The 16,938-nt window shown below is 46.3% G+C and overlaps 1 protein-coding gene across 3 annotated transcripts in view; it reads right to left on the reverse strand.

Annotated features, from left to right (window-relative positions):
• The window catches only part of ERGIC1 (endoplasmic reticulum-golgi intermediate compartment 1), a 104,986-nt gene that overhangs the window by 42,852 nt on the left and 45,196 nt on the right, over positions 1–16,938 (reverse strand). For all 3 annotated transcript variants that reach the window (XM_075900264.2, XM_075900263.2, XM_075900262.2), the window contains exon 3: positions 7,962–8,034. In XM_075900264.2, coding sequence (XP_075756379.1) covers positions 7,962–8,034 — 73 coding nt within the window. The remainder of the gene's footprint in view (positions 1–7,961; positions 8,035–16,938) is intronic.

Below are 16,938 nucleotides of genomic sequence, written 5' to 3' on the forward strand. Positions count from 1 at the left end.
AAATTTCTTACAGGTTCTGTCATATCACAACCACCCGTTGGCGGGGGAGGAGTCAGAGAAGAGGTTTGGGGAGGGTTAGTGATAAGATAGTACCTCTAAAAAATCTAAGCGTGGGATGGAGTGTGAGGGGCTCAAGGCAAGAGGCTGGAGGGGTGTGGATGTAGGGCTAGGGATGTCAGATGGTTTAACCAAAAATACCGAACACCCCTACTCCCTCTCCCAAAAACACACTGGGGAAAAAAATTGTTGGGGGGGAGGCGGGAAGAGCCCGACAGCCATTAAGCTAAAAAAAAAAATAAAAGAGGCGTCTTTTTTGTCGGTGGCCATTTTGTTTTTCTGTTCTAGTCACAAGACAAGCCCCCTGTGGAACCAGGTTAAACGGGAGGGGGAGGGAGCGGGGAAGGGAAGTTGGGGAGAAGGAGGTGAAGGGAATATCATTGGGGGGGCGGGGCTAGGCCCAGTTGCTGAGAGGGTTGTAGGGTTGCCAGGTGTCTGGTATTTTCACCTCCTGGCGGGGGGGGGGGGGGGGGGGGCAGAAAATACCGGACATTTTAGGTGTCCAGTATTTTCTGAATTTTTTTTTTACCGGACAGGAGACGAAAATATCGGACTATCCGGGTCAATACTGGACACCTGGCAACCCTATGTAGGGCTAGGGATATAGGGGATGCAGGAGTCAGGGCAAGGGTTTGGGAGATGTGAGGAGTTCTGGGTGGGGGGGGGGGTGCAAGAATCAACGTGGTGCTGGGGGGGGGGGGGTGCTCAGGGCAGGGATGTAGGCGTGCAGGGGTCAGGGCATTGTGGAATGTAGGGGGCAAAGAACAGGGGTTTGGGAGGGTCAGGGGAGCACCGGGGTAGGCCAGGACATTAGGGACTGCGCTTGCTGGAGCCTGGGTGCACTGTGACCATGCAGCCCAGGTGCTGGCAGCATCCAGAGCCTCTCCTCCAGCAGGCCAGTCTCTGACCAAGACACACCAGCTCACTTTCTCCTTTGTGTCAAAGATACTGACCCTTCCACTGGGCAAAGAATGACTGACACAGACTTTTAATGGGAGTGGAAATGTAAGGAGTGTATGAGAAGTTTTAGTTATTACAGCAACAAGAAGGCATAGGGAGATCCATGAATGGGGTAGTGTAACCCATTCACTGAGCAGACTAATACATGGACTGCATCTCACACAGGCTCTCTTCTCGCCTACACTCATGTGCACACATACGCATACAAGCAGTCCCCGGGTTACGTACAAGATAGGGACTGAAGGTTTGTTCTTAAGTTGAATTTGTATGTAAGTTGGAACTGGTACATATTGTAGGGGAAACTCTAGCCAAACATTTCTCCAGAGCTCAGTTTTATTCTCCCACATCTCACTTCCCTCAGTCCTTTATTCTCAAGCTGAGGTGTCTGCTGAGAAAAGCTGCTCCGCATCTGCCTGGTCTGCTGGGGGGGGGGGGGGCTAGCTTCGTGTCTCTCTGGTCTGCTGGGGGGAAGCAGCTAGTGCAGGGTTGCCTCACCCCGTTTGTAAGTAGGGATCCGATGTAAGTCAGATCCATGTAACCCGGGGACTGCCTGTATAGCCACTGTGCAGTAGGAGGACATTAGGTAAGTACTAATACCTGATTAGATATTCACTAATAGGAAGATACAGGCATGCCTCTGGCTAAGGCAGCACAAAGTCAATAGTTTTGGATTTCTCCCAGCCAACCATACAAAGCAGATATTCCCATGCAACCTCACTCAGGGAAGGGCATTATTTTTCTAAGGTAATTTACTTTATTCCACAAAAGGAGAAAGATTGATGCAGTCTCTCTCAATGCAGTTGACACAAACAAAGCAGGTAAGCTCATCCGATATATCTGCACACACCAGTCCGTCATTAAAACTAGTTGCCAGTACAAAATTTCAAGCAGGAAGAGAGATTTGTTGTAGGACATTTTCTTATAAAAACACCCAGGAGGGCTGGTTCAAAAGCTGGTTGAAAATTATTCTGCACTAAAATAATACTTACATCTTCAAAGCAGTTAGTCAATAAATCCTCACAACACCCCAGTGAGGTATGTAGCTATCATCATGGCCATTTCACAAATGGTGACACACAGAGAAGAAGGCGGGTTATAGGTAACCCCACCCAGGAAATGCTCAAGGACCACAGAAAGCTGGAAGTAGGACCCAAGAGTACTCCCAGGCTCATACTCTAAACCACTATACTCTGCTGCCTCAAATTATACCATTAGTCACTCAGGTTCGATAGGTAAGTGGAGAAACTTAGTGTTATTAACACTTGCAATATATCGTGTTTCCTAAAAGGGAAAGTAATAATCAGGTTAAAAAAAAGCCCAGGTCACCAGAATTTATCAACATGCAAATACTTTGTTCCAAATTATCCTGTCTTTTTCCTAGATAAAGAGGGGAACTCTTTACAAATGCAGTCTCTTTGTCTACATGTAAAAGTTTAAAGCACAGCCACGGCAGTGCTTTAAACTGAAAGTGTGGCCACAGCACAAGTACCAGAAGAGAGCTCTCAACATTCTCTGTAAACCACCTCCACCAGGGGAGTAGCTAACAGTGCTGGGAGCTATGCTCCCAGCACTGTAGCTTGGTTCCCACTGGTGTTTTACAGCACTATAATTTGCTGCACTTAGATGGGTGAGTGTTTTTTCACATCCCTGAGCCAGAAAGTTACAGCTCTGTAAACTGCCAATGTAGACTTTGCCAATGTCCCAAGCTGCTACCAGTAAGACATTCTGGTGAGACCATAATGAGCCAAAGTGGATTTCCATATTCTTCAGACTCCCATGGTGGTGGTCAACGTGGAATCAGGATGCTGCACTCACTTTTGCCATCTCACCCTCTTCCACCATGTTGATCCTGATTTTATGGCATTATTGCTCACAAACACTTACTCCCAGAACAATTCCCCCTCTTGCTTCCCCACTCTCTGCCATCTCACCCTGCTAGGGCCACAATCTATCCCAGACTGATAAGACAGTCTGGTATTCTGTTAGATGAGCTTTAAAACAGTCACTACACCAGAAGTGTCTTTGAGAAGACATAATTATGCTGACAATACGAGGATTGACACCAGCTTGACAAGACCTCAGAAAGCCTGTAAGTCAGCAAACACAAATATCTTCTTCCTTTCCTCCCTCACCCACAAAACTTGCTCATTTGGTGAAGGTCAGGAAAGAGACGTTGTTTACTCTCCTTGAAATGTACATTTTAAAAATCAAACCACCCATGATTCTGGATAGCCCTGGAGGAGAAGTAATGCATTACTAGATATAGTTCTCCCCTTTCTAGCTGTTTAAGTTTTGTTTTAAATTAAGGGAACCCAGAAGAGCTGGCTCTAGAGATCAAATGATCCTGAGCATCTTATAGAACAATGGGACTGAACTGGAGAGAGAAATAAAAGGAAATGGAAACAGAAAACATCATCTACAAAGTAGGTAAGGGAGACACATTAAAACAAGTTACAAACCTAGATTTCACTACTATCTTTGACTACCCAAGGTTAAGGGTTTCAGTGAGAACACACTCTTGTGCCAAAGTAGTCACAAACACTGGAAGAAGTAATTCTCTATTAGCCACACAACAAAGACTTCCACACTTTTTAAAATCAAGAGGTGGATAATAAGTTCCATACAGCATGGGACACAGACATGCTCCGCGCCCCTCCTCCCTCCCCACTGGCTGATTAGGTTCCTCTTGTTATCTGGTCCATCTTCTAAGCAATGCCTCTCATGGAAGTTCCTCTCTGCCTAACTTCCCAGGATTTCTGTATCCTGTGAGGTCATTGTGGTATTAACAGCATGACAATGACTCCTGGAACACAGAACGGATTTTAACTATGTTAAACATTACTGAAGAATTTTTTTTTTAGGATAGCAGAAAAATGAGGGCAGAAAGGCAATTCTAGGTGAAACAGGAAGCAGTGACTCAGGAACTGATACCTTTGGTAGACTCAGTGCTAATTTAAAAAAAAAAACCTGTTTTCATTTTATTCAGAGCAGATTTTTGAGATGTCACAGACACACAGTCAACCATATTTCCAAGTAAAGTTGAGGTATGGACAAAGGTAGGAGGAGATTTTAACAACTATGCCACCGATACAGCATGTCTGTGAATATTAGAAATAGGAACCTAGTCCTATTTCAGTTGAACAGAAAAGCTTTCAGTGTTAACATTTACTAATGACAATTTGCTCTTACATTGTTCATCTTTCCCAAAAGGTTGGTTTCAAAGTGTAATGAGAAGACAGACAAAGCATTATGTCCATTTTATAGATGGGGAAAATGGGAGAGAAGCAGTATCTTGCCTGAGGTCTCGCAGTCTTTAGCAGAGTTGGGAACAAAACCTGGAGAGTCATGACTCACATGCCACTGCTTTAAACTTCTAAACACTAACATAATGAAATTGTGATGGGTAGAACACAACGTCTCCATGCTCATCCTTAGTCAAATGTATTTAAAACCACCACACTGTACTGGGCAGGGGTTACAGGAGACAAGTTGCAGCAAATGGCAAGAGAATGCCTACTGCAGGAAAGGGAGGGATGTGCAATTGCATGCTATCTGCCTTTTTAAACATTCATACCACTCTTTGACCACCATGAGATACTTGGAAAAGGATGTATTCATGTACAACCTCCAGTCTGAATGACACATCCATTATAGTCCACCTGAAATCCAGTATATAGCTAGAAATAAAAGGCTGAGCATGAAAGCAGCAGCTTTCCCTCAAAGGAATTAAAAGTTTTCCTAAGAGGCATCATTAAATGGAAATAAAGTGAGTTAAGACTTGAGCATGTTGTTTTAATGAGGACAACTCCAACATGGTTAAACAATGAGCTGAACTAGTGGAATTAGACATAAGACACTAAGGTCACAGAGAGATGATTTGGTTAAAGGAGGAGAGGCTACTTTACTTGCACAAAAACTGGAGTTCTTCCAAATGTGTCCCCTAGGTGCTCTGTGTTAGGATGCATGAGTGCTCCCACATACTACATCTGAGATTTTTGTCAGGACTATCCACAGGTCTGCACGTGCACTGTAGACATACTCATTGTCCAGTAGAAGGTAGGTAGAGGGGACAGAGATGCCACCCCTACAGTTCTCTCTCAACCACAAAAGTTCAGCAAGAGATTCTAAAGCAGAGGGAAAGGAAGGTAGGTAGTAGAACACCCCCTAGGGCCACACATATCAAAGAAATCCAATTACAGTGCAAGTTAAGTAACTCTCCTCCTTCCTGTAGTGTCGCTATGTGAGTTTCATGTCAGGAAAATCTCAAGCAGTACTTCAATTACAGAAGAGGGCGACATGTCAGTTCTGTAACCGGGTATGACAGCGTAATGTACATGGTAAAACATGGGCAACAAACACTAGGTGGCCCCCTTATAGATATTGAAGATAGGTGTGTTTTTCAGGATGACTACAGAGGAAGATTGAGCCCTGGTGAAAAAATAACTTGTATAGGGGGGGATGAACCCTAAGGCTTTGTAACAGGACAAAGCATATCCTGAAACCATTTTAGGCAGTCTTTGGGTGGACGTAGGACATCCTTTAATTTGTTTTGTAACAGAGACAAAGAGTCATAGAATACTAGAAGGGACCTCAAGAGGTCATCGAGTTCAATCCCCTGCCTTCAGGCAGGACCAAGCAGCATCTACCATTCCTGATAGATGTCTATCTAACCTGCTCTTAAATATCTCCGGAGATGGGGATTCCACAACCTCCCTAGGTAATTTATTCCAGTGTTTTACCACCGACAGTTAGGAAGTTTTTCCTAATGTCCAACCTAAACCTCCTTTGCTGCAGTTTAAGCCCATTGCTTCTTGTCCTATCATCAGAGGCCAAGGAGAACAATTTTTCTCCCTCCTCCTGTAATGCTCTTTTAGGTACTTGAAAACTGCTGTCATATCCCCTCACAGTCTTCCCTTTTCTAAACTAAACAAGCCCAATCCTTTCAGTCTTCCTTCACAGGTCATGTTCTGTATACCATTAATCATTCTTGTTGTTCTTCTCTGGACTTTCTCCAATTTCTCCACATCTTTCTTGAAATGCGGTGCCCAGAACTGGACACAATATTCCAATTGAGGCCTAATCAAGTGCAGAATAGAGCGGAAGAATGACTTCTCATGTCTTGCTCACAACACTCCTGCTCATGCATCCCAGAATCATGTCTGGCTTTTTTGCAACAAAGTCACACTGTTGACTAATATTTAGCTTGTCTTCCACTATGACCCATAGATCCCTTTCTGCAGTACTCCTTCCTAGACAGTCGCTTCCCATTCTGTATGTTTGACACAGATTGTTCCTTACTAAGTGGAGTACTTTGCATTTGTTCTTATGTAACTTCATCCTATTTACCTCAGACCATTTCTCCAGATCATTTTGAATTATGACCCTGTCCTCCAATGCAGTTGCAACCCCTCCCAGCTTCGTATCAACTGCAAACTTAATAAGTGTACTCTCTATGCTAATATCTAAATCATTGATGATGATATTGAACAGAATTCGTCCCAAAACAGACCCCACAGAACCCCACTTGTTATGCCCTTCTAGCATGATTGTGAACCGAGTCCAGAGGAAGACCTTAAGGGTCTAGTCCTGCTGAGATAAAAGGAAAGAGCTATTTTTACATGCAGTAAATGGGGGCTTGTTCCTTCTCTTGAAGAGCAAGGCTTGGGATAACACACTAATAGGTGATTCTTCTTGATAAACATGGAATTCTGAAGAAATTTCAGGTAGAAAGTGAGGCTGTGGACACAACTTATCACAATGGTTCTCAAAGTGCGGTCAGCGGACCACTAGTAGTCCGCAGCCGCCTCCCAGGTGGTCTGCAGCTTGAGCTAATCCCCACCCCACCTCCTGCAGCAGGGAGCACGCTGGCACTTAGGGTTGGGGCTTGGTGGACGCAGGCTGCCAGACTGGCTCAAAAGAGACAGAGAACAGAACCACATGGTGTTTCTTGCCTCCCTCCTGCCCAGCTCAGCTGGGGAAACGGTAGCATCCCCCATCTCTCCTACATCCACCATTACTCTCGTAGGTCTGGCAGGGTTTGAAGGAGGGATATAAAATCCTGATTTATCAGTTAACTGGGTAAATGTTCAGTTAACCTAACATTTAGCTCACTAACTGACTGAGTGGGGTCCCAGGCCAGCCCCTGGCCCCCGTGCTGGGACCGGAACTAGTTGCCAGCTTCTAGCTCCAGATGCTAGCCACACAGGGCTGGAGCAGCTCTCTGCCCGCAGCAGGCCATGGGCAGGGACCTGCTCCCAGGAAACTGTTACCCAGTAAGCATCACCCAGTAAGGCAGATGCTCTCCAGGTAACCAAGTTACCCATTTACATCCCTAGTTGGAAGCCCAGGATCTTAGTCACAATCCATACTCAAGGCAGTAGATCAAGGCCTAAGAAAAACAAACAGGCCCAGATTGGACAAAAAAAGAAGAGAAGGGGGGAGGGGGGGGCAGGGAAATCACAGAAAAGCACAAAGCACAAACTGTGCTAAATAACAAAAAAGAAAAAAATCAAAATAATTAAAAGGTAAATACTAGAGCAGTGGTGTCCAACACACTAGCCACACGTAAAGCTAGTTCGCTATAGCGGTAGCCACTATAGAGGCTACTGCTTCAGAACTGGTTGAACACCACGGTGCTAGAGAATAAGGAAAGATAAGCAAGCGATGTAACAAGCTACATGGCTACCTAATGAACACTGCGATGCTCCATCTCAAGCTACAGGTGGACAACAAGGAGATCAAGAGGTGGTGGGTCTGTCCCTACTGGTATACCTTATACTAGAGCATAAGGGTGTCTCAGGTGCAAGCATAGACCCATGGACACTGCTGACAAAATCTCCAAACAAGAGCACCTGGGTATGTGCACATCCTGATGCAAGTACTCACAGGGACACTACCCAAGGAATCACTTTAAAAAACAACAACTTTCAATAGCTTATACTTACATTTCAGTGGCTATGAATCCGGTGAGCTCAGACAGGAAAAGAAACAGTATGAAGAAACAGCAGCAGACAGAGACTGGAAGAGACAGGTGCAGGGGGAAGGTTAGTTTAAAAAACTTTCACCAGATTTTATTTGTTTTCATACTCACACCCATTTTCCACTGGTCCCCCTCCCCACTGTCCCCTTACTCTGCCCTGGTAGCATAGCTGGAAACCACCATTCCATTAAGGGGAAGTGATTCAGGCTATATGATGGCATCAGTAGGAAACTGACCGCTTAGAATATCAGCTCTGAATCCAAACGTGGGTTTCTGGTCAGCGCCTTTATTCTGAGCGCAACTTCCAGGACTAAGCATAAAATCCACCCATCCCCCACACCCTACTTCTGTCTCCTGCTTCCCCATCCTAGACTCCCACTGCTGGCAGCCAGCCTTTCATCTGCAAAGCCAGGTCCATTCATTGACTAATTCAAAGCACTTGCCAATGGACATGCTGCCGCCACTAGGGCAAGACAGTCTCCTAGGGAGGTCTGGAAGGAACCATTCTCTTCCCTCACTATTATAGCATTCACTACCAATCACCGTCAAAGGCAGGTTCACAGACCAGATGGGCCAAGGGCCTGAGAAGGTGGGAGATGGAGATTGACACACTGGATTAGGGTAGGTTCTAGTCTCTCTACAATGACGAAAGGTTCCCAGTAATCCAGAGAGAGAGACCTATAGCAGCTATGGAGAACCAAAACCAGGGAGTGGGCCGCATGAGTGTCCCTTCTTCACCTCAGTGGGCCGCAGCAACTTGTGGCTCACTGGGGTTCCACCTGCAGCACCTCAGCCCCCATGCCTGTTCCCCTCTCCCATGCATCTCTTGCACACTGGGCATCGGAGCCCTGCACTTCCTACTACTGCCCCTCAGACAGCCGGGCTCTCAGCCAGCCACTGGTGATCTTTTATCTCTAATCCAACTAACCTAGAGAGTGTATTCAAACCAGAAGATAGCTCACAGGGAGCCAATGTAAATCTTGGGTATTATTAGTTATTCCTCACCAGGACACTGCTCGTCACTGTGAAAACAGTCTCATGTGACAGTCACAGTCACTAACCCACAAAGGGGGAATGGGAGGAAAGGAGACTCATGAGGGTAAAGCGTTTGGCAATAACAGAGGATAGAAAGGGGAGTTGATGATGTGGCGACCAAGGGGAACCTGGCTGGGATTTACATCTGTATTAAACATTCTCCACATTCCAGCTCCAGAGTGAATCACCACAAAGGAGTAATTCAGGACACATCACACAGTCACAGGGAAACAATGAGAGCATTATAACCCCAGCTCACACTCCCTCCTAGGAGTATGATCCCACCTCTCAGTACTACCAGTGTCCCAATGACTGAGCATTCCATGGCAATGACCACCTCACCTCAAAACACAACCACTGAGTACAGAGGACTGAGACCTACGTAGAGCAGGGGTTGGCAAATACCAGCCCACTCGCTAGATCTAGTCCAGTGGTTCCCAATCTTTTCAAGCATACGGACCCCTTTTCAATCTATTAAAATGTCATGCACACCCCCTCCCTGGGGGAGAAAAAAAAAAGAAAACAAAGGAAAGAAAAAGAAAAAGAAAAAAGAAAAGTAAGGATTGGGCCCACAGTAGTGGGCCCAATCCTTATTTTTGAACTTTCCACAGACCCCTTGCAGTACTGTCGTGGACCACCATAGGTCCGTGGACCACAAGTTGGGAAACACTGATTTAGTCTATCAGGGTTAGCTCCTAGTGGGCCCTCGCAGCTATATTTACCTGTACGGCTGCAGATACATGCAATCTCAGCTCCCATTGGCAGCAGATTGCCATTCCTGGCCAATGAGAGCTGCAGGAAACTGTTTCCCGCTCTACACCACTTTCCACCATTCCTATTGGCCAGGAATGGTGATCCACAGCCAACAGGAGCTATAATTGCTGGTACCTATGGCCGTGCTGGGAAATACAGTGGCGGTGGCCCGCCAGGGGCTAACTCTGGCGAACATCCACCATGTTATTGCCCACCTCTGATGTAGGGTGATTGTTCTCCCTCAACTTTATTCTACTGGGCTGATACAGCTTCCATTTCATCTCCATTCCCTCAGGAGACTGACAGAATGGTTGCCTGCAGGGGGAAGGTGTTTTAGCCCCTTACTGTTCAAGACCAAGGCGAAGCTTGGCAGCAAGGAGAGGAAGGAAGAGACAGTTGAGGCAAAACACAAAGATGGAGCCCAGATATCTCAAAGCTTTATGCCGCATTCTTCCAATCTATCAACTCTACAACTCGGCAGAAAGGCAAATTCCTGCCTTGCTTCCCCCTTCCTCAGCAATATCATCTCAGAGCTCACTCACTTTCTAGCAGGCGGAAGGATTAACAGAGACGCCCAAACCCACTAAATGGGTCATTCTTTAAACAGGAAAAAGAAAAAGGAAAGGAAAAATAAGCCTCAATTGTAGGAAGAGGGGGAAGGGAGGAGAGACTTCAATGGAAACCTTCACAAATGCACACACACAGTTCCGTCCATCTCTGCGCCTTTGGCAGGGAAAAGAATTCAACATTCCCTTGCTATCCCAGGACGCCTCTGACCTGGTGCACAACAATGGGTCTGGAGAGGGGAAGCTTTTACTAGAGTATCGAGACAAATTCCTCAAAGAACAAGGGGATCTTTGTTCATCTACCTAACGGAACCGGCACAAACTGGTTGATCAGGATGCTTCTTATTCATAAGCAACCAAACAGCAGGGAGGTCAGGTCACTGAATAGGGCCACAAGTCCTGGCTGCTACTCACAGGAAGTTTCTATTGCACATATTGCCCATCAGTCAAAATTTTAAACAAATAAAAGCTCTGCATTAAAATAAAAATGAGAGACTGGTAAGATCATCTGCCATACACTACTTAACATGACTCTCCTTACAAGCTTTCCCTTGTCTTCCACAACCCATTCAAGACTCTAGTCTTCCTATAAAGGCCTTCCACGATACAATTCCTGGCTCTTTCTCTACTCTCATACCCTCTTACTTGAGCCGTATGCGGCTCTCTGAAACACCCCTTTTGTAGGTTTCTTTCACTTGCATCTTCGCACCTTCTTCCGTGCCATCTCTTATAGACTCATAGACTTCAAGGTCAGAAGGACCATTATGAGCATCCAGTCTGACCCCCTGCACAGTGCAGGCCACAAAATCCCACCCACCCCTCCTAGAATAATCCTCTCACCTATATTTCAGATATTGAAGCCTTCAAATACTTTGAAGACCCCAAGATGCAGAGAATCCTCCAGCAGTGATCTGTACCCCATGCTACAGAGGGGAAGGCGAAAAACCTCCAGGGCCTCTCTGCCAATCTACCCTGGAGGAAAATTCCTTCCCGACCCCAAATATGGCGATCAGCTAAACCCTGAGCATGTGGGCAAGACTCATCAGCCAGACACCCAGAAAGTTCTCTATAGTAACTCCTATCATCCCTCCATTGACCTATTTCCCACTGATAATGAATGGTCAATTAGCTACCAAGATCATGTTATCTCATCAAACCATTCCCTTCATAAACCTATCTAGTTTAATCTTGAAACCAGATAGATCTTTTGCCCCCACTACTTCCCTTGGAAGGCCGTTCCAGAATCTCACTCCTCTAATGGTTAGAAACCTTCGTCTAATCTCAAGTCTAAACTTCCTACTAGCCAGCTTATATCCATTTGTTCTTGTGTCCACACTGGTATTAAACTTAAATAATTCCTCTCCCTCCCTGGTATTTATCCCTCTAATATATTTAAAAAGTGCAATCATGTCCCCCCTCAGCCTTCTTTTGGTTAAAGTAAACAAGCCAAGCTCCTTGAGTCTCCTTTCATAAGACAGGTTTTCCATTCCTCGGATCATCCTAGTGGCCCTTCTTTGTACCTGTTCCAGTTTGAATTCATCCTTCCTATACATGGGAGACCAGAACTGCACACACTATTCCAAATGGGGTCTCACCAATGCCTTGTATAATGGCACTAACACCTCCTTATCCCTACTGGAAATACCTCACCTAATACATCCCAAGATCGTATTAGCCTTTTTCACGGCCATGTCACAATGGCGGCTCATAGTCATTCTATAATCAACCAGGACTCCTAGGTCCTTCGCCTCCTCCGTTACTTCCAACTGATGTGTCCCCAGCTTAGAACTAAAATTCTTGTTATTAATCCCTAAATGCATAACCTTACACTTCTCACTATTAAATTTCATCCTATTGCTATCACTCCAATTTACAAGATCATCCAGATCTTCCTGTATGATATCCCGATCCTTTTCTGAATAGGCAATAGCTCCCAACTTTGTGTCATCCGCAAATGTTATTAGGACACTTCCACTTTTGGTGCCAAGATCAGCAATAAAAAGATTAAATAAAATTGGCCCCAAAACTGATCCCTGAGGAACTCCGCTAGTAACCTTCCTCCAACCTGACAGTTCACCTTTCAATATGACCCGCTGTAGTCTCCCTTTTAACCAGTTGCTTATCCGCCTCTCAACTTTCATATTAATCCCTATCTTTTCCAATTTAACCAATAATTCCCCATGTGGTACTGTATCAAATGCCTTACTAAAGTCGAGGTAGATTAGATCCACTGCATTTCCTTTATCTAAAAAATCTGTTACTTTCTCAAAAAAGGAGATCAGGTTGGTTTGGCACAATCTACCTTTTGTAAAACCATGTTGTAATTTGTCCCAATTGCCATTAGCCTCAATGTCTCTAACTACTTTCTCCTTCAAAATTTTTTCCAGGATCTTACATACTACAGATGTCAAACTAACAGGCCTATAGTTACCCGGGTTGCTTTTTTTCCCCTTTCTTAAAAAATCGGAACTATATTAGCAATTCTCCAGTCAAATGGTACATCCCCTGAGTTTAGAGATTTATTAAAAATTGTTGCTAATGGACTTGCAAGTTCATGTGCCAGTTCCTTTAATATTCTTGGATGAAGATTATCTGGGACCCCCGATATACTCCCATTAAGCTGTTCAAGTTTGGCTTTTACCTCGGATATGGTAATATCTACCTCCTTATCTTTAGTCCCATTTGTTAACTTACCATTATCCCTAAGCTCTTCATTAGCCTCATTAAAGACTGAAGCAAAGTATTTGTTCAAATATTGGGCCATTCCTAGATTATCCTTAACCTCCACTCCATCCTTAGTAATTAGCGGTCCCACTTCTTCTTTTTTTGTTTTTTTCCTATTTATATGGCTATAAAACCTTTTACTATTGGTTTTAATTCCCTTTGCAAGGTCCAACTCTACCTGACTTTTAGCCTCTCTCACTTTATCCCTACATGCTCTAACCTCAATAAGGTAGCTTTCTTTACTAATCCCTCCCATTTTCCACTCCTCATATGCTTTCTGCTTTTTCTTAATCACCTCTCTGAGGCTGTGTCTAGACTGCAGGCTTCTTTCGAAAGAGGCTCTTTCGAAAGCATCTTTCGAAAGAGCCTCTTTCGAAAGATCGCGTCTAGACTGCAGGCGGATCTTTCGATAGAGGAAATCCGCTTTTTCGAAAGAGAGCACCCAGCGAGTCTGGATGCTCTCTTTCGAAGACGGCCTCTTTACATTGAAGAACGCCTTCCTTCGAAAGAGGAACTTTCGAAGGAAGGCGTTCTTCCTCGTGAAACGAGGTTTACCGCCATCGAAAGAAAAGCCGCGTTCTTTCGAAATAATTTCGAAAGAACGCGGCTTGAGTCTGGATGCAGGGGAAGTTCTTTCGAAAAAAGGGTACTTTTTTCGAAAGAACCCCTGAGTGTGGACACGGCCCGAGATGCTTGCTCATCCAGCTTGGTCTAACACACCTGCCTATAAATTTTTTCCCTTTTCTAGGGATACAGGCTTCTGACAGCTTCTGCAACTTTAACTTAAAATAATTCCAGGCCTCCTCCACTTTAAGATCCATAATTTCTTTAGTCCAATCAACTTCCCTAACTAATTTCCTTAATTTACTAAAGTTAGCTCTTTTGAAATCAAAAATCCTACTCTCAGATTTATTTTTGTTTATCCTTCCATTTAATTTAAACTGAATTAGCTCATGATCACTCGAGCCAAGGTTGTCTCCTACAACCATTTCATCTATGAGGTCCTCGCTACTCACCAAAACCAAATCTAAAATAGCATCCCCCCTTGTTGGTTCAGCAACTACTTGATGAAGGAATTCATCAGCTATCACATCTAGGAAAATCTGAGCCCTATTATTATTACTAGCACTTGTAATATTTGTATACAGTGCTTTGAAACTTATCTTCTCACTTCCTCGTTCACCAAACATTTGCCCTCTTCCAAAGCTTCCCTTCAAACCTGCTCCTCCATTGAAGATTTGCAGCACTGCTTCCCAAATAGAGTAAACTGTACTGTCCTAAGTTTTTGAACATAATTAGTGAGTTTGGGCGCCCAACTCTTAAATTGCATCTAAGCTGCACAGCTTCCTAATAAGCCCTGTGCAGGGACTCAGGACTGCCACACAGAGAGGAACCACAGCCAGGGGAGACACACCTATCTCCTGACCACAGCAGCTCCTTGCTAGGCTGCAAGAGCACGCCTCTCCCTGGCTGGGGGAGCTGCTGTGGCTGGGGGAAAGATGTGCTCCATGCACCAGCAGGGAGCTACTGCAGCTGGGGGAGAGGCACTTTCTCAAAGTTCTCCCTCCACTGTCTCCAACAGCATGGACTTGCTGTACCCGAGAGAAAGGTGACTCTCGCCCAGCCTAACCCAGCCTCACCAGAGCTGCCATGGCTGGCAGAGAGGTATCTCTCACTACACCTGGAGCTACTGTGGTGAGAAAGGACGGAGGAAGCCCACTCTCTCTGGGAGCCTGTATCCCAATCCCCTCATCGTCAGCCCCACCATAGAATGTGCACTCCCAGCCAGAGCCCTCATCTTGCTCAATCCTGAGCCCTCTCCCACACTCCAAACCCCTCAGCCCTAACCCAGACAGACTGTCCATGTACAGGCAGTTCCCGTCTTACGCGGATCCGACTTATGTCGGATCCGCAGTTACGAACGCGGCTTTTCTCGCCCCGGAGGACACGGACTGCGGGACCTCGCGGTCCCGCCGCCCATGTACTCCGGGGCAAGAAAAGCTGCTCCGCGTCTCCCTGGTCTGGGACTTTCCAGAACCTTCTGCACTGGCTCCTGACAAACTATTAGTGACCAGCTGCTTCAGAATGTTCCAGAACCTCCTCTGTAACTCCCTGTCAATCCATAAACAAAAAAGGGCTCTACAACCTTCTCAACTTCCCTGCTGATCTGTATCTGACCAAGTGCCCCACAGCATCCAGACCTTTCTCCCCCAGACAACTAATTGCCAGTCTGAAACTGATTAACTGATTGTGCAATTGCCTCCATTCTGCCAAACCATGACTCCTCTGCCAAAGCTGAAGATTCAAAGCAAATCTGGTTTTTTTCCTTAAAAATAAAAACCGGGTTGCACTTTTTCATTTCTGTTTATTTATTATTGCTATTTTAACAACACCATGACTTAAACACAGATTGTGTGAGAAGGATTCATATGTTCCAATGGTTGATGTTCCAGCCCTCTATCAGCTACAGGCAGTCCCCGACTTACGCGGATCCGACTTATGTCGGATCCGCGGTTACGAACGCGGCTTTTCTCGCCCCGGAGGACACGGACTGCAGACCAGCAGACCAGGGAGATGGGGAGCAAAGCCTCGGAGCACGCCAGCAGTGGGACAGCGCGGCGCGCCTGGACTGTCCCGCTGCCCACGTGCTCTGCGGCTTTGCTCCGTGTCTCCCAGGTCAGCAGACCAGGGAGACGGAGCAAAGCCATGGAGGACTTGGGCGTCCCCACCCCCGGTCTCCCTGGTCTGCTGGGGGCGGGGGGGTACAGCTAGTGCCCCCCCCACCCAGCAGACCAGGCTTTTCTTGCCTACCCCTGGAATAGAGCAGCTGGGGGCTTCCGGGTTGGTCCCACAGCGCTGCTCTGGACCAACCCGGCAGCACCCCAGCTGCTCTGCCCCAGGAGTCCTGATTCAGCCGCTGCTGGTCAGTTTCAGCAGCGGCTGAATCAGGACGCCTGAGGCAGAGCAGCTGGGGTGCTGCTGGGTTGCTCCAGTAGCGCCGAGGAGCCGCCTACTGGAGCAACCCAGCAGCACCCCAGCTGCTCTGCCCCAGGCGTCCCCAAGTCAGCCGCTGCTGAAACTGACCAGCGGCTGACTACAGGAAGCCCGAGGCAGAGTTGCTCTGCCCCAGGCTTCCTGGAATCAGCCGCTGATCAGTTTCAGCAGCAGCTGACTTGGGGACGCCTGGGTTTCTTAAGTTGAATCTGTATGTAAGTCAGAACTGGTGTCCAGATTCAGCCGCGGTTGAAACTGATCAGTTTCAGCAGCGTCTGACGCCAGTTCCGACTTACATACAGATTCAACTTAAGAACAAACCTACAGTCCCAATCTTGTACGTAACCTGGGGACTGCCTGTATAGAATGAATTTTGGTATGTGTTCCAAAATGTAGGTGATGTGTCACTCATCTCCATATTAATGCACATAAAATTCATTCTGCACTAGGGATGTTGAATATTGGTTAATTGAATAGTTGATTAACCTCATGAATTCTTATTGGTTCCTTGACCATTCTATAGTTCCTGGGGGTGGGACAGGCAGCCAGTGTGCTCCAGCCCTACTCCTGAGGAGCCCCCTGCCACTCCACGCTGCTGCCTCTGATACAGAGGCAGCAGCGCAAGTTGCCAGGCAGGAGCTGGTCTGCAAGGGGAGCCAGTTTAAAAACCATCTCCCCTTGAGGACTGGCTGCCTGTGGCCCCACGCTGCTGCCTCTGATACAGAGGCAGCAGCCCGAAGTGGCAGGGGGCTCCTCAGGAGTAGGGCTGGTTTGCACTCGCTGATATAGAGGGAGCAGACTCTGTCCGGGGGTGGGAGGGAGGGCCGAAACTTTTTTCCCCCAAAAAAATCTTTAGTCAAAAAATTAGTT

This window comes from Pelodiscus sinensis, chromosome 16, assembly GCF_052426305.1.
Source record: "Pelodiscus sinensis isolate ZL-2025 chromosome 16, ASM5242630v1, whole genome shotgun sequence".
In the NCBI taxonomy this organism is placed as follows: domain Eukaryota; kingdom Metazoa; phylum Chordata; order Testudines; family Trionychidae; genus Pelodiscus; species Pelodiscus sinensis.